We start from the raw sequence: 15,533 nt of genomic DNA, 5'->3' as shown, positions 1-15,533 counted from the left end.
TTATTATTATAGGCTAGAATAGATGTCATCTTCATTAAATGATTATAAAATGATTAAAAACGTAATTAAAAGAAAGAAAAGACGAGCACAGAAACGAGAAAAAAAGGAGAAAAAGCACAATGCCTTCTTTCTTCAGTGGACTAGACAATGACGACCTGGATAATACCCATTTAGTTAAAAAACATTTAACACTTAAAAAATAAAATGATTATTTATTCCCATCTTACCTGACCAATTAGAGACAATATCCAGACAATTAAGCCCCGCCCATTTTCTGGTACTCAAACGCACGTTACCTTTCAACAAGACAGTTAATTTCAATACATGCAGCGCCTAAAAGCAATTTAAAGGAGGAGAGATTTACTAAGTTCGGAAGAACAGCAAATATATAACGTCTGTAAAGGAATTTTAGTGAGAGAAGGTCTACTATTTTACCTCCCTGCTGAAAAAACCAGCATATGCTGGTAAAATAGGTTTTGAAGCTGGTATGCTGGTTTGAGCTGGTTTATGTTGGTCCAATGCTGGTCGGTCCAGGACCAGCATGGACCAGCATAAACCAGCTCAAACCAGCATACCAGCTTCAAAACCTACCTTACCAGCATATGCTGTTTTTATCAGCAGGGTTACAGAGGATATAAACATATTTTGTTGTGTTTATGTATGTTGAAAAGAGTCATGAATGAATTAATGATGTCTGAGGTAACTAGGGCATGTTATAATAATGAATGTGTGTAAAGTGTGTTCATAAGACAGTGGAGCAGGAAGTGTGAGCGAGTGGAGCTCAAACCCTCTCATATATCATCACAATACAGAGTCCCAGCACGTTTCTCCCTCATCTATCATCTCTTCTGTACACATACACACTCATAAAGCACTTGCTTAGGAAAAATAATGTTATTAAACCAGCAATATATGAACAAACTTAAACCTGTGTTCCACAGTATGACAACAAATAAAATAAAAACATGCAAGTGTTTTTTTTTTATTATATTATACTGTATAAATATTATTATAAATATATTTTATTAAGTTTTATTATTAATATTATACATTAATAGGTATATTAAGCAAGCAAACAAATAAATATGTATATTTTTATTCATGGTATCACATCACAAAATACTCAATACTTCACCAAAATACTCTGGCAAATAACAATATCTATAGTATTACACATCTCTTAGTGTCTATAATTTATTTTATTTGTGCTTTTGTAACTGTTTAAATCTTATTTCTATTGTTCTTTGATCATAAAACATCTACAAACAAATGTAAAGGTTCCCTTTTTTGAGTGCAAAAATGATCACATATAATACAACTCTTAAGTTTGTGCACTTGGATAATAATCACTATTATCACCTAAACAGTACATCATAAGCATTTCTTTAAAATGGTGTACATTAAAATTTCTTTAAAAATAAATCTCTACCACAAAAACATACTACCTTAAAATATCTGTAAATATATTTCAGAAGTTTAAAGAGCTTGTGCAATATGACAGAAATTGCATATAATCATATTATCAACAGCATCAATAAACTATACAGCTAGGAAATATCTTATATACCTCAACTAGTGTTAATGTAACAGCTGGTCATAAACTGTGGTTTGCTGGTTAATGATTATTAGAATAAACCTTATGTGAGAAAATGTGACCATAGAGGCATCTGAGTGGTTTAGTCTGTTAAAGAGCAACACGTTATTGCTAGTCTAGGTTTTAGTTAGCTGGTAAACTTTGACAAAACAAAACATACATCAATGTGGCAGGTAATTATTCAATTTAAAATGTGTTGATTAACTTGTGGACGTTGACAATGGAGAGGTTCCTTTATACGATGCAAGACCAGTCACTGGGGGTCCGTCCATACTGCAACAGGGCAAAAATGGGTAACACTTTAATTCTACAGATCACTTTAAACTTTCTTCTAACTATAAGTACCTTTGCAACTAAATGTCAGGTACCAGTCATTAAAGTATTAGTAGACTGTCTGCTTAATATCTGCTAACAGTTTATTTTTAATGCTCCCTCAACAGACATATTGACTATAAGTAACTTTTTAACTACATAACTAATTCTATTAACCCAAACCCTAACACCTAACTCTAACCGAACAGTCTACTATCAGTCTACTAATAATGAGAGTTAGTTGACATGTAGTTGCAAAGTTATGTATAGTTAGTAGACTGTCCACAAAAGTGGACCATCAAAATAAAGTGTTAAACAAAAAGGTTATGACGATGAAAACAATATTTCCCAAGAAAAAGTCACTCAAAACCTCATAATTCTATTTGTCCCATGTGGTTTGGGATGGGGGAATAGAAAAGTGGGGTTATTTATTTATTTATTTTTTAAATTCTTGTTAAGGAGCTGCAAGAATTCAGCAAAAAAAAAACAAACCATTGAAATATCCCAATTTTTCCATTTCACCACAGGGGGGCGAAGCAAAACCAACCTTTTTTGTGCCCCGTCACCACATGATAACCAGCACAACAAATGAACAAATATATATGGGCTGAAAACAAACCAGTATCTGTGAGAAAACTTTAAATATACTTGCAAATATTTATATAATTTTATGATATGGTATTATTGTTAATATTATATATTAATTAAATTACGTGTATATTAAGCTGAATGAATAAATAAATAAATAATCTGCAAACTACAGGGAAAAATCAAAACAAAAAATCCCCATGCATGGCAATAAATTAATTAAATTCCTGTAATTGAAAAGACACAATTTCTAAACTAACCAAGTATGAATGCACTTGTGCATGTTTGTCTGTGTGTGGTGTCTTACCTGAATATCTGTGAGCTCCTTTAACAGTCTGGAGGCAAGTGGAGGAAAGCTTCCCTCACATGGAATATGTAGATTCTAATGGTCAGGAGATTAGTGTCAGGAGATTAGTATAAGAAAAACGTGTGGAAAATTTGCAAAGCTCAAAAAATTGGCCAAGTTTTTCACCCAGAAGTGGATATTTGTTGACTCGCCTATATGTTTTGATAGTGAACTAGCGTGCGGTGCTCTTATCATCCAATACAAACTAAACTCACCTCTCCCTGATATAAGATCCTGCCAACTGGGCTAACGACACAAGCTGTTCCAGAACCAAACATCTCCCTCACTCGGTTTTCCTCCAGAGCCTGCTGAAGGTCGGCCATGGTCAAATAGCGCTCGGACACTTTAAACTCACCCTGTTAGTAAAAATGAAAACCAACCAATCTGAACCAAGCATATGCAGGACAAAAACACAAAAAAGAAAAAACCTTTTGTAACTTTTGTCACATGATTCTGTTTTTGTTAGTTCTTGTCTCATTTGTTGTCATGGGCTGCATCCTAAATCGCATTCTCTCTTGAGTAGGTACTTATTTTGATTAAGTAATTACTTCACAACCTCTAAAAAGTATGTTGTAAATAGTATGAAAGTGTAATATGAATATAATCTGGACATACTACTATGCGCCATGTTGCCCTTATCACGTGACCCACCAGCGTCAGTTATGTTACTTCACTGCCATTCACAAATCCTCTCCCGTGGCCTCATTGGATAGTAAAGTGTCCATCGTATGCACACTTCAGAATTTTGTCAGAAGAAGTAGGTAATCCGGGTACTTTTTGCTTACTCTTTTATGAGTACTGTTATTATGTGTGAATAAAAGCCTAAATTCAAACTGTTAATCATATAAAGTGATTATGTCTCTTAAAAAAAAATTGGAACAAACTGATTAAAATTGATTAATTTTACCATCTCTTTATAAACTTTTTGAAGCGTCAAAGTGGTAGTTGCGTAGCTGTCAATGGAGGGACAGAAATCACTTAGATTTCATCAAAAAGATCTTCATTTGTGTTCCGAAGATGAACGAAAGTCTTACACCGTGTCTACACTGGATGCGACCCTTGTCGCTAGCGTCACAAGAGCTAAAAGCTGTCTACACTGGACACGACAAAGCGCCCGTTGCATTTGTCTTTCATGTCAATACGTCATAAAGAGAATGAGTCATCAGTTTATTGTCAGAGTTTTTTCGCTTGCGTCGCACCGCATCCAGTGTAGACAACATCACCGATTATAATGGGTTCTGTTATCTTTTGTTGCGTCCCTTCACGCTGCTCGGGTCCGGTGTAGACACGGTGTTACGGGTTTGTAAATGACAAGAGGGTGAGTGATAACAGAATTTTCATTTTTGGGTGAACTATCTCTTTAAAGAGACATCTTTATAGCTTATTTTTGTACCTTACTAACTTTATACCATATTACATTTTATTTACCCCTAAAAGGTTGATATTATTATTACCTTAAAGGGTTATTTCACCCAAAAATGAAAATAATGTCATTTATTACTCGCCCTCATGTCATTCTACACCCATAAGACCTTCGTTCATCAACACAAATTAAGATATTGTTGATGAAATCTGATGGCTCAGTGAGGCCTGCATTGCCAGCAATGTTACTGCACCTCTCAAGGTGCATAAAGGTACTAAAAACATATTTAAAACAGTTCATGTGACTTCAGTGGTTCTATCCTAATATTATAAAGCGATAAGAATACTTTTTGTGCACCAAAAAAACAAAACACTGCTTTATGAAGCTTCATGAAGCTTCGGATCTCCTATCAAACGGCTAAACTGCTAAAATCACGATTCACTTCATTTGATTGATTCGTAAAGCTCTGAAGCAGTGTTTTGAAATCGACCCATATAAATATTGTTCAAAAGTCGTTATTTTGTTTTTTGGCACACAAAAAGTATTCTTGTCGCTTTATAATATTAAGATAAAACCACTATACTCACATGAACTGTTTCAAATATGTTTTTAGTACCTTTATGGATCTCGAGAGGTGCAGTAACATTGCTGGCAATGCAGGCCTCACTGAAGATGTGTTTCGAAGATGAACGAAGGTCTTACGGATGTAGAATGACATGAGGGCGAGTAATAAATGACATTATTTTCATTTTTGAGTGCACTATCCCTTTAAAGGAACACTCCACTTTTTTGAAAATAGGCTCATTTTCCAACTCCCCTAGAGTTAAACAGTTGAGCTTTACCATTTTCGAATCCATTCAGCCGATCTCCGGTTCTGGCGGTACCACTTTTAGCATAGCTTAGCATAGTTCATTGAATCTGATTAGACCGTTAGCATCGCGCTTAAAAATGACCAAAGAGTTTTGATATTTTTCCTATTTAAAACTTGACTCTTCTGTAGTTAAATCGTGTACTAAGACCGACGGCAAATAAAAAGCTGTGATTTTCTAGGCTGATATGGCTAGGAACTATACTCTCATTCAGGCGTAATAATCAAGGAACTTTGCTGCCGTTCCATGGCTGCAGCAGTGCAATAATATTACGCAGCGCCCGTGAGCCCCTGCTTGCACAGGGAACGTGCCTTGCAACCATGGAGACGTTTGTGAGAGACGCTGCGTAATATCATTGCGCCTGCTGCAGCCATGGAACGGCAGCAAAGTTCCTTGATTATTACGCCTGAATGAGAGTATAGTTCCTAGCCATATCAGCCTAGAAAATCACAACTTTTCATTTTCTGTCGGTCTTAGTACATGATTTAACTACAGAAGAGTCAAGTTTTAAATAGGAAAAATATCAAAACTCTTTGGTCATTTTTAAGCGCGATGCTAACGGTCTAATCAGATTCAATGAACTATGCTAAGCTATGCTAAAAGTGGTACCGCCAGAACCGGAGATCGGCTGAATGGATTCGAAAACAGTAAAACTCAACTGTTTAACTCTAGGGGATTTGGAAAATGAGCCTATTTTCAAAAAAAGTGGAGTGTTCCTTTAAGGGTATATATTACTACTCTAAGGTACTATATGCAGATTTTATTGGCAGACAAGGTACAAAGTGGTCCCTTTTTTATAGGCAATTCCCCACCCCAGTGACAAGATACACATTTTTTATCTGACAGTATGGTTTTGACAGTTTTTACCCATTTGCGAGCAAGTTCTAGGATGCTTTGCCGTGTAACTCCCGGCAGAATTATGCCATCTAAAGGTGGTGTTGCGAGCTCCTCCTCTGGAAAGAAAAAAAAAAAAAATCCAAGTGAACTGTCACTTTATTTTTGACCACTAGAGGTCTTTAGTGATCTGCACCAAGCCAGTGAATGAGAATCTAAATCATCATTGATTTGTAGCTTTTGAAGGTTCTGCAAATTTACTTTGAGCTCCATATACTTTGACTTCAATATACTCTATATTGTCTGTTAAAGTAAATATACATATCTAATCTATCAAAACACAGAGTGAAAGAGTAACTTTCACAAATGTTTGATTATCAACAGTCATCACCTCCTTTCTCATTGATCCAGTAGAGGAAAAGGTTCATGGTGCCGACCTCTGTGATCTGATGGTTGTCCCCATACAGCCACAGAACCTGCTGACAGCCGTAATCCACAGCCTCATACTGTGCATAGATAGACGCTCCATAGTTTCTAAAAAAAATGTACGTTTCACACATTGTATCTTCTTCACAAACAAAGATTTGTCTTCACCCTGAAAAAACCCATTGTCCTGCTACATTATCATCCCTTCAGAGGCTGATACAGCACTGGCTGCTTTGCTGAGATTAATTCTGCTCTCATGCTCTCAAGTTTTGAGCCATGTGAGCCACTTTGCACAGATTTAAAATAGCAATTAGCACACATAACTCCAAAAGTTTACTATGAGGCTTTCAAAATTAAACCAAGCTTGCAGGATTTGGATCAAGGGTAAGAACGTGCCAATAAGTGTGCAACAATGCTCCTCATTCATTCAGAGTCATGTAGGCACACAAACAAACACAGTGAAATAACTCTCGCTAAGTTGCTCACCCTCCCATCTTGCAGTCTCCTGTCCCTCCTCTCCAAGCTCGTATGTATTTAGAGTCGGCCCACAGAGACACTGGTTTAGCTCCTGTGCTGAAGTACGATCCCACAGGACTGAGGATGACGAACAGCAATGCACTGGAGGGCTTCTTCACACCAAGGGTGGGCTGCTCACACATGCATATGTAAAGAGAATATTGGTTACAATCTACAAAAGTAGGTTTTTGAATTTATAGCCGTCATAGATTTATATCCATGAACATATTATTCACAAATGCATGTTCAGACATTAAATATACAAGCAGAAATAGTGAGTTTATTGCAAGAATGAGGGTTTTGTGTAGCTATAACCTCTGTGCCCAGGAAGGTGGGACGGATGTACAAACTGGCAGAGTCTGAATGGGGAACCCAGTCCTGATCCACCTCCACCAACTTCCTGATGCACTCCAACAACTCTGCAACATCAAAACTCTACAGATAAACAAAGAAAATTAGAAACAGAACTGCAGTTTAGTGTCGCTATCTTAATTATATACTGAATGTGATGGAGTAAAGAGGGGAGAGACGTCAATCTTACAGGCAGACAGGCCCTGTGGGCGGACTTCTGCATCCGATTCATGTTCATCATGGGTCTGAAGAGACGCACTTTGTTATCTGGCCCCCGGTACGCCTTCATACCCTCAAAAAGCTGCACACAGTACGCATTTACATTTAAACATAAATAAACTGAAATCATTAGCTGTGGAAGTCAAATGATTTTATTTGATGCATAACCACACAGATGGCGAGGACAGACCTGTACAGCGTAATGCAGGGCAGAACAGCCTGGATGTATGGACAGGTTCCCAAAAGGCTGGATATTCGGCTTTTGCCAGCCTTCCTCAAGACTCCACTCGACGGTCAGCATGTGGTCAGTGAAAACCGTCCCAAACATCAGGCCATTTAGGTCAGGTTTTGGCTTATGGGTCTTTGCTAACTGTATCACTGTGTCTGCGGCCTAAACAGAATGTGGCCAAAAATAATCAGCATCAGATGACATAATACACCAGACAACAGCTTTGTACAGACACAGAATAGGGTCAGTCTGTGAAATTCTTCCCTCTATCCCTCTATTTATTCCTATGGATCTCTCTCTCTGACAGAAATGCACTCAAACCCTGAGATTAGACACTCTCACAGATTACATGTTCCTTCAGCAGCCCTCTGTAATCTAGGATTATGGTGGAAAGGTAAGTACCATACTGCTCTCAGTGTTTGTTTAAATGAGACTGTCCACAGCACAGGCAGGGACCTACACTAGACCTAAACTTAGATTAATAAATCAATTCTCCTTATATATTTTCACAGGCCCAATAAAAAAATCCATTTACACCAATCAGGGATAACATTATGACCACCTTCCTAATATTGTGTTGCTCCCCCTTTTGCTGCCAAAACAGCCCTGACCCGTCGAGGCATGGACTCCAGTAGACCCCTGACGGTGTGCTGTGGTATCTGACACCAAGATGTTAGCAGCAAATCCTTTAAGTCCTGTAAGTTGTGAGGTGGGGCCTCCATGGATCGGACTTGTTTGTTCAACACATCCCATAGATGCACAATTGGATTGAGATCTGGGGAATTTGGAGGCCAAGTCAACACCTCAAACTCATTGTTGTGCTCCTCAAACCATTCCTGAACCATTTTTGCTTTGTGGCTTAAAGAGAAAGAGGGAATACCGTTTCCATGAAAGGGTGTACATGGTCTGCAACAATGCTTCGGTAGGTGGTTCGTGTCAAAGTAACAACCACATGGATGGCAGGACCCAATGTTTCCCAGCAGGATATTGCCCAAAGCATTACACTGCCTCCGCCGGCTTGTCTTCCTCCCATAGTGCATCCTGGTGCCATGTGTTCCCCAGGTAAGCAACGCACATGCACCCGACCATCCACGTAATGTAATTCATCAGACCAGGCCACCTTCTTCCTTTGCTCCGTGGTCCAGTTCTGATGCTCACGTGCCCACTGTTGGTGCTTTCGGCGGTGGACAGGGGTCAGCATGGGCACCTGCCTGGTCTGCAGCTATGCAGCCCCATAAGCAACAAACTGCGATGCACTGTGTATTCTGACACTTTTCTATCAGAACCAGCATTAACTTCTTGAGCAATTTGAGCTACAGCAGCTTTGTCTGTTGGATCGGACCACACTATCTATCTACAATTATCAAAAAATGGCACCTGCATATTATACTTGCACGTAATGCAAAGACATTCAATTTTTAAGTGTTTCTAAAGCATTCAAATACTTTTTGGTGCTGCTGTTGTGACGATCACAGTCAGTTCCTGGACTCCAATTCCCATAATCCTCCCTGCCAGTCACATGCTCACATTCCACACCAATCACCAATTGCCACATACAGCTGTAGCTCATTACCTGGACTATAAAGGACTCACACACACACACACCACTTCATTGCGAAGTCTTGTTTAACCTGTGTTGCAATTCTGAGCGTTTATATCCTGTCTGCTACCAATCCCGTCTGTTACCCGTGTACGATTCTCCGCTGCCTGCCTTTGGACTGTTTATTGTATCCTGACCTGTGAATGATATCTGCCTGTCCTGACCACTGCCTGTATCCTGACTACGATTCTGCCTGTCCCTTGCTGTTCCTGTTTTAATAAAGCTTGCAAATGGATCTCTGCTTGAGTCCTGCCTCGTTACAGCTGTATTGGCCTGCAGTGGACTGTCAATTAAAATAATATCAGCTCTTGAGTGTATATCTGAGGTGCTTCATTTTCAAGGTGCTGACTCGTAAATCAGCGCTAATCTGAAGACTGTGCTGTCTGACACCTCAGTTTACGAGTGCTTTGTGAGTACCTGACTATAAATATGCCAGATCCAATTGAACAACCGTCTGTAATCTCTGCTGAGTCTCGAGAGTAATCATGTGGCAGATTTATAATGGTGGTCAACAGAAGTGTTTTCAGATCTGTAGTTAGTATACTATTTAGTCATTTTACTTAGACACAGTACTTTCTAGAAAGGCTATCATTTTGTTTAGGTTACACTGTAGTGAGAGCTGCATTGTGGCCATCATCAATTCACTGCCTTGTGTGACCTCATCCACCACAGTCTTCAGTTCCTTCAAGAGGCTTAAATGCGATTATCCTAATCAATAGACAAACAATGCATGATGAACCCATAAATAAACACCTTTGCAAAAAGCCTTATTTTAGCAGCAGCAGCTCACGTGCTGTGCCTTTTGATCTGATGCCTCTTGTATGAGGGATTGGAAAAAATGTCAGCTGTCCATCGATCACAAAATTACCAGATTGAGGCTTATTTCTGTTTAATGAATGATCTGATATTCAACTAATGCTATATGTGCTCTTGAAATGATTTAATTAAGAGCATCTTAAAAGAATATATTCTTAGAAGAATAATGATGGAAAAAATATGAAATTGGAGGACAAAATTATATTTCAATGCTTTTGTGTTCAGTAGTATATTTCAAGTGTGCCCTAAATAGCAATGCCTAATTTTTTTGAGTAAAATCTTTTCAGTAAACCAATTGATCTGGATTGAATGACTTGTTCAAGTTCAACTCACTGACTTAAATTTCAATCTGTTCCACACACACAGCTATCACATGACTTTAAACAGCTTAAAATATAGTGCACAAGTCACATTAACTACTTTTATGATATTTTATAGTGCTCTTGTTTCCATTTTGAAGCTTGGAAGCTTCACTCCCCATTCATTGTAATGTAGAGAAAAACTGACCAGCAGTTACTATACTGTTTTAATATTATATATTCTCTCATCCATATATAAATGGACTCCTTATGTGAGCCTGATTGCAGATATCAGACTATACCATGTTTACTTTAAGGCAATGGTGTGATTTAGCCTGTGTGGAAAAGAACTTAATCACCACCTGAGTCAGAGAAAGGTAGATACAGAGGGCATGCCGAAAGCCAAGCCAAGCTTGATTGACAGGGCTTACAGTGATCTGAGAGACTCAGTTTTACTCAGCACGGGACCTCTTGGAAGAGCCAGGGCCCTTCTGCTAACTGCCAAAAAGAGGGGTTCAAGGTCACATTTTGGAGCCATAGAAGTCAAAATGTGCCATATAGGGGAAAAGGGGTCTACTACAAGTCAACTCAAGACACTAGGACTTAAAATGCTCTTTTGCTATGCTGTTTTAGAAATAGTATATGGACACTGATATGACCATAAGACAAGAACAAAAGTGGATTTTTCTGAAGAATCAAGATTTCACTGAGGAGAAGAGTTTCTAACTGTCTGGTGTATCAATCAAACATCAGAATGATGCCTCTGGACATCTCGCTGAAGGCAAGTGTATATATACAGTATATATTTATGGTAATCTATAATATGTGTATATAATATTCCATACCTTAAAGCTAGAGGCATTGTCAGCCACACCATTATTCTCAAGCTCCTAAAAGGAAACAAACATACATATAATCTTAAAATATAATAAGCATAAGCATATTTGAAGCTAGAATATGCAATCACATTATTTAATTTCCAATCTGATACATTTTCAAAGCACTTTAAGTACCTTAAAAAATAAAGAAATGGTAATTCCTGCTAATTTATGCTGATGCTCTTCACTGATTTCATTTAATACAGTTGAGTGCTTCTCAAAAACAAAACAAGCAATGTTGGTCTTACATTTCCATGCTCTTAACAATGTCTTTCCTTAGGAAGTGTCTAGTATATCACATAATTCTTAAGTCATCTTCACGTCTTATTATAATTAAGGATGCATGTGATGCATAGGCTACTTCATATATCTGATAAGAACTGAGATATAAAAAGAACTGATAAATTATATGCAAGTTAAAAAATCAAAGTATTAAGCTAAAAACATAGTGAAACTAAAAAGCTTAGAAAAAGACTGAAGAAATCAAGACGGCAAAAAATGTCCTGACCTCTGTCCTGAAACTGAAACCGGAACCTTTATTTAGTATAGCTGTTTATAGAATGATTGCAAACTGAGTTTCAGTCTTCAGCAGCAGCTATAATTATAACTTCTTTCGCTCAAAGACTGTGCTGTGTGTGGTATAAGTTGTTTCCTCAAAAGGATGATTTTTTTTTTTTTTGTCGAAATACAAAATGTCATTTGCTTTAAAAAAAAAAAGCTGTGAGCATCAATGGCTTGTAATCTCAAAAGACAAAAAGATAAAAATCACAGTGACCTGTAAAAAAATTGACTTTGTACTTTGGAGGTCTAAACAAAAGAGTAAAAAAGTATCATTTTTGCCTTAGAAATGTAAAAATACAAGCATTTCGCTTCAATAATACTCAAGTTGATTATCCAAAATAATGTTTAAGTAGGCTAAAATAATAAAGTTAGAAAGTCATGACCTGCTAAATATGACCTTTAGAGGTCTAAATAAGGCTAAACTGTAAGGAGTAAGAAGCAAGAATTGTAATTTTTAATTGCAATAGACCCCTGCTCCAGTAAATATCCACCAAATCCCTTAATAAGTTGGCTATATAATGAAGTACTTCACATCCTGATGAACTCACCCACTCAGACATCATCAAGTTCAGTCATGAAATGAATTTGAAGTGGCTTGAAACATGAATAGATATGTGTGAGTGAGACGGTTTTTAGTGACCAATCAGATGGGTTGAATTAAAGGCGCACCTCCATGTGTCCTTCACTACACTTGCAATGTTTACAGAAGATTTGTTGCTTAATGGTCTGAAAGGAACGCGACTGTTAAAAACAATAAAGAATTAACAAATAAATGAGCTTGAAAGTGTTTTTAGTTTAATATCAACCACGGTAGAAAAGGGAAACCTCAGAGATTTCGATTTAATAAACAATATTTATTTATAGGCACAAAAATAAAACACAAACACACACAATATATATATATGAATACAAAAATCGTCTTGTTGATAGCGTAAGGTAGGCTATTCCATGTGCCTTTAACATGGAAAGCATCAAATGTAACTGGAACATTTTTTATATTTGACAAAAAACCCTGAGAGGGGACTTTGCTACCTCGTGTCATCAGTCCATGACGTATGTGTGTATCAATGATGCTCGTAACTGCAACGTGCATATGACGAACGCATGCATAGCCTACATTACCTTTAGAGATTATATATACGTTATATAACATAACATATTACCTGTATAACACAATATACGCTTGCGTTGTTATCCATTCCAATACAACACAGAATAATGCGTTAAAAATGCGAAAGAGATTTCGTTAATCTCTTTCTTAACCCACACGCACGACCACCGAGCGTACATTTGCAGACATACTTGGTTTTATGTAAAATATGTTGGGGTTTAACTATTTATCAGATACATAAAGGTTGAAACGCTAATGAATGCGACGCGTGCTCCTTTACCTTGTGAGAATGAGGTGATGATGGTGCGCTCGTGGCTGATGCAACGCTCGCCATGATGAATGTGCGCCGTCTGTAAACCTCTTACAGATTACACCATATCAAAGCTAGTGTGCTGAAAACAAACAAAGCATGATTAAAAAGTGTACTATTTGGGATAATGAAATGTTTAATCATTATAAATTAAATTGATAGTGTGAATGGAGAAAAAAAAGAAACTTGGTGGAAATTATGGGAAATTATTGGTCGTTGGAAATTAAAATGGAAATAGTTTATTTAAACATATTTCAGTTTAAAAAAATATATTTGGCACAAGATATGGTACTGTTTCCATAGGTCTACTTAAGTTATATCTATAATATATGCATATATTCACAAAAACTTTATATGTTTATATAGCGTACGTTAAATATGCGTTTATTTGATTACATTTTTAATAATAAGCACATTCATTTGAGTGAAATATGAGAAATCAATGCCCCATGCAGTTGCAGTTCCATCATTGAACGCACGGTGTCAGTGCGCCGCAGGGTTTAATACGGCCTTCGATCAGCTGTCTGGCGCTTCACACGCAGCTATTTGTAAACCGACCGCGGCGGCAACATTTGAACAGATTCAGGTGTGTTTGTTTTTCCAATATTAGCGTTCCAATATTTGCTCTTCCCGCATAAATGTCCTCAAAAGATAACAGAGACACCACATGAAATTGAAAGTGGCCTTTCTTTTCACTCTAAAAGTGATAAAAACGTTTTACGTCTCTCAGTTTGGTTAACGTTAACTTACGTGCTGATGTTTGATTCCCCATTAGTTGAATTTTGACAGGTTGGTTCGCTTTTTTACTCGTTTGTTTTTGATAATTAAGTTTGTATGTACGAGATCCTACTTCGGCAATATTTTAAGATAAGGGTGTGAGGTTTTCACTGCTGTCCGTTTTTACAATATTTATAAGACGTAGTTTTCACGTCACCCGTAAAAAGCAAATAATGCAGTGACCGTTAAAAATGTATGCAACTTTTGAATTGTATATAACGATATACTCAATCATGTCTGTGTAACAAGTTTTGTGTTTGTGTAACTTCTAATATTATGTATTGTGTGTGTGTGTGTGTGTGTGTGTGTATATATATATATATATATATATATATGTGTATGTATATATGTGTGTGTGTGTGTGCTTTTGTTTATATTACATTGTGGGGACCAAATGTCCCCATGATGTAATATAAACCTGAGTTCACCTACATCGTGGGGACCAGCCAGCGGTCCCCACAATGTAAATGGGTTTATAAATCATATAGAATGAGTTTTTGTGAAAAAGTAAAAGTTTGCACAGTTTCCTGTGAGGGTTAGGTTTAGGGGTAGGGGCAGGGTAGGGGGATAGAATGTACAGTTTGTTCAGTGTAAAATGCATTGAAGTCTATGGAAAGTCCCCACAATTCACAAAAACAAACATGTGTGTGTGTGTGTGTGTGTGTGTGTGTGTGTGTATGTATGTATGTATTTTCCAGAGGTGTAAAGTACTTGAGTAAATGTAATTAGTTTTTTGGCTACTTTGTAGTTGTTTTGAGTATCAAAGATATTGGCAACTTTTACTCTGTACTTGACTACATTTTTGAGCAAAATGTACTTTTTATATTATATTTGTGATGTGTAATGCAGTTACAAATTACATTTTTCATGGCAGCAAACTTTTTCTGCAGCAGTTTGTTTCTGATATAAAGAAGTGATATTGTAATCTAAGTGCATTGAAGGTATTATATCTTGTGCATTTTGCCTTCACTCCCTCAACTTGTCAACAAGGATACTTTACTTGAATGTGAGTGCTTTAGCAGGTAGTTTCTGATCGCAGGTGTTTGATTTATTATATGAAGAAATGACTGCAGCTGCTGATGAGGCTCAAACCAGCACATACAGTAGACTTTGACTATTTAATTTAACCTAACATTGTTTTATTTATCCGCTATATTGACAAGACCATTTTGAAGGATATTGGTTTACTCATGACCTTTTTGTGCACTTAAGCTTAACTGAGACTTGAGAGTTTGTAGACGTTTAAAAGGTTGTGTCGACCTTGATTTATAGCAACATTGAGGTGTTCAGTTTTATTTTGATTTTAGAAAATAAACTTGATTTCTCATTTTAAAAATCAATTGTTTCTTATTTTCACTGCCAGACGACTAGTGCATATCTGAGCCTACTTTCAGTACAAGTAAAATACTTAAGTACTGTTAAAATCAGATACTTTAAGACTTTTACTCAAGTCGTATTGGAATTGGTTACTTGTATCTTGTAGTGGAATCATAATTTCGATGTAAGGTATCAGTACTTTTACTCAAGTATGGAT

The 15,533-nt window shown here is 37.1% G+C and overlaps 1 protein-coding gene across 2 annotated transcripts; it reads right to left on the bottom strand.

Annotated features, from left to right (window-relative positions):
- Positions 1-1,069: 1,069 nt before the first annotated feature.
- bcat1 (branched chain amino-acid transaminase 1, cytosolic) lies at positions 1,070-13,284 on the bottom strand. 2 transcript variants are annotated; one of them, XM_067391925.1, is made up of 11 exons: positions 13,193-13,284; positions 11,208-11,252; positions 7,609-7,809; positions 7,390-7,500; positions 7,164-7,283; positions 6,819-6,979; positions 6,298-6,440; positions 5,940-6,025; positions 3,056-3,196; positions 2,802-2,876; positions 1,070-1,867 (listed from the first exon to the last, which is right to left on the bottom strand). In XM_067391925.1, the coding sequence occupies exons 1-11, from the start codon at positions 13,244-13,246 to the stop codon at positions 1,829-1,831; spliced, it is 1,176 nt and encodes a 391-aa protein (XP_067248026.1). In that variant the 5' UTR covers positions 13,247-13,284; the 3' UTR covers positions 1,070-1,828. The 2 variants fall into 2 exon arrangements, with proteins under 2 accessions (XP_067248026.1, XP_067248027.1); XM_067391926.1 differs by lacking the exon at positions 13,193-13,284 and adding an exon at positions 12,350-12,373.
- Positions 13,285-15,533: the final 2,249 nt, after the last annotated feature.

This window comes from Chanodichthys erythropterus, chromosome 8 (assembly GCF_024489055.1).
Source record: "Chanodichthys erythropterus isolate Z2021 chromosome 8, ASM2448905v1, whole genome shotgun sequence".
Lineage (NCBI taxonomy): Eukaryota > Metazoa > Chordata > Actinopteri > Cypriniformes > Xenocyprididae > Chanodichthys > Chanodichthys erythropterus.
This window is presented reverse-complemented; position numbering and strand designations above follow the sequence as displayed.

Coding starts and splice junctions, on each gene's coding strand:
- bcat1 (XM_067391925.1), bottom strand. CDS start 13,246: ATGGCGAGCGTTGCATCAGCCACGAGCGCACCATCATCACCTCATTCT. Junction 7,501..7,608: donor CCCTGCATTACGCTGTACAG/GTCTGTCCTCGC, acceptor TACTGTGTGCAG/CTTTTTGAGGGTATGAAGGC. Junction 6,026..6,297: donor CTGGATCAATGAGAAAGGAG/GTGATGACTGTT, acceptor TTTTCTTTCCAG/AGGAGGAGCTCGCAACACCA.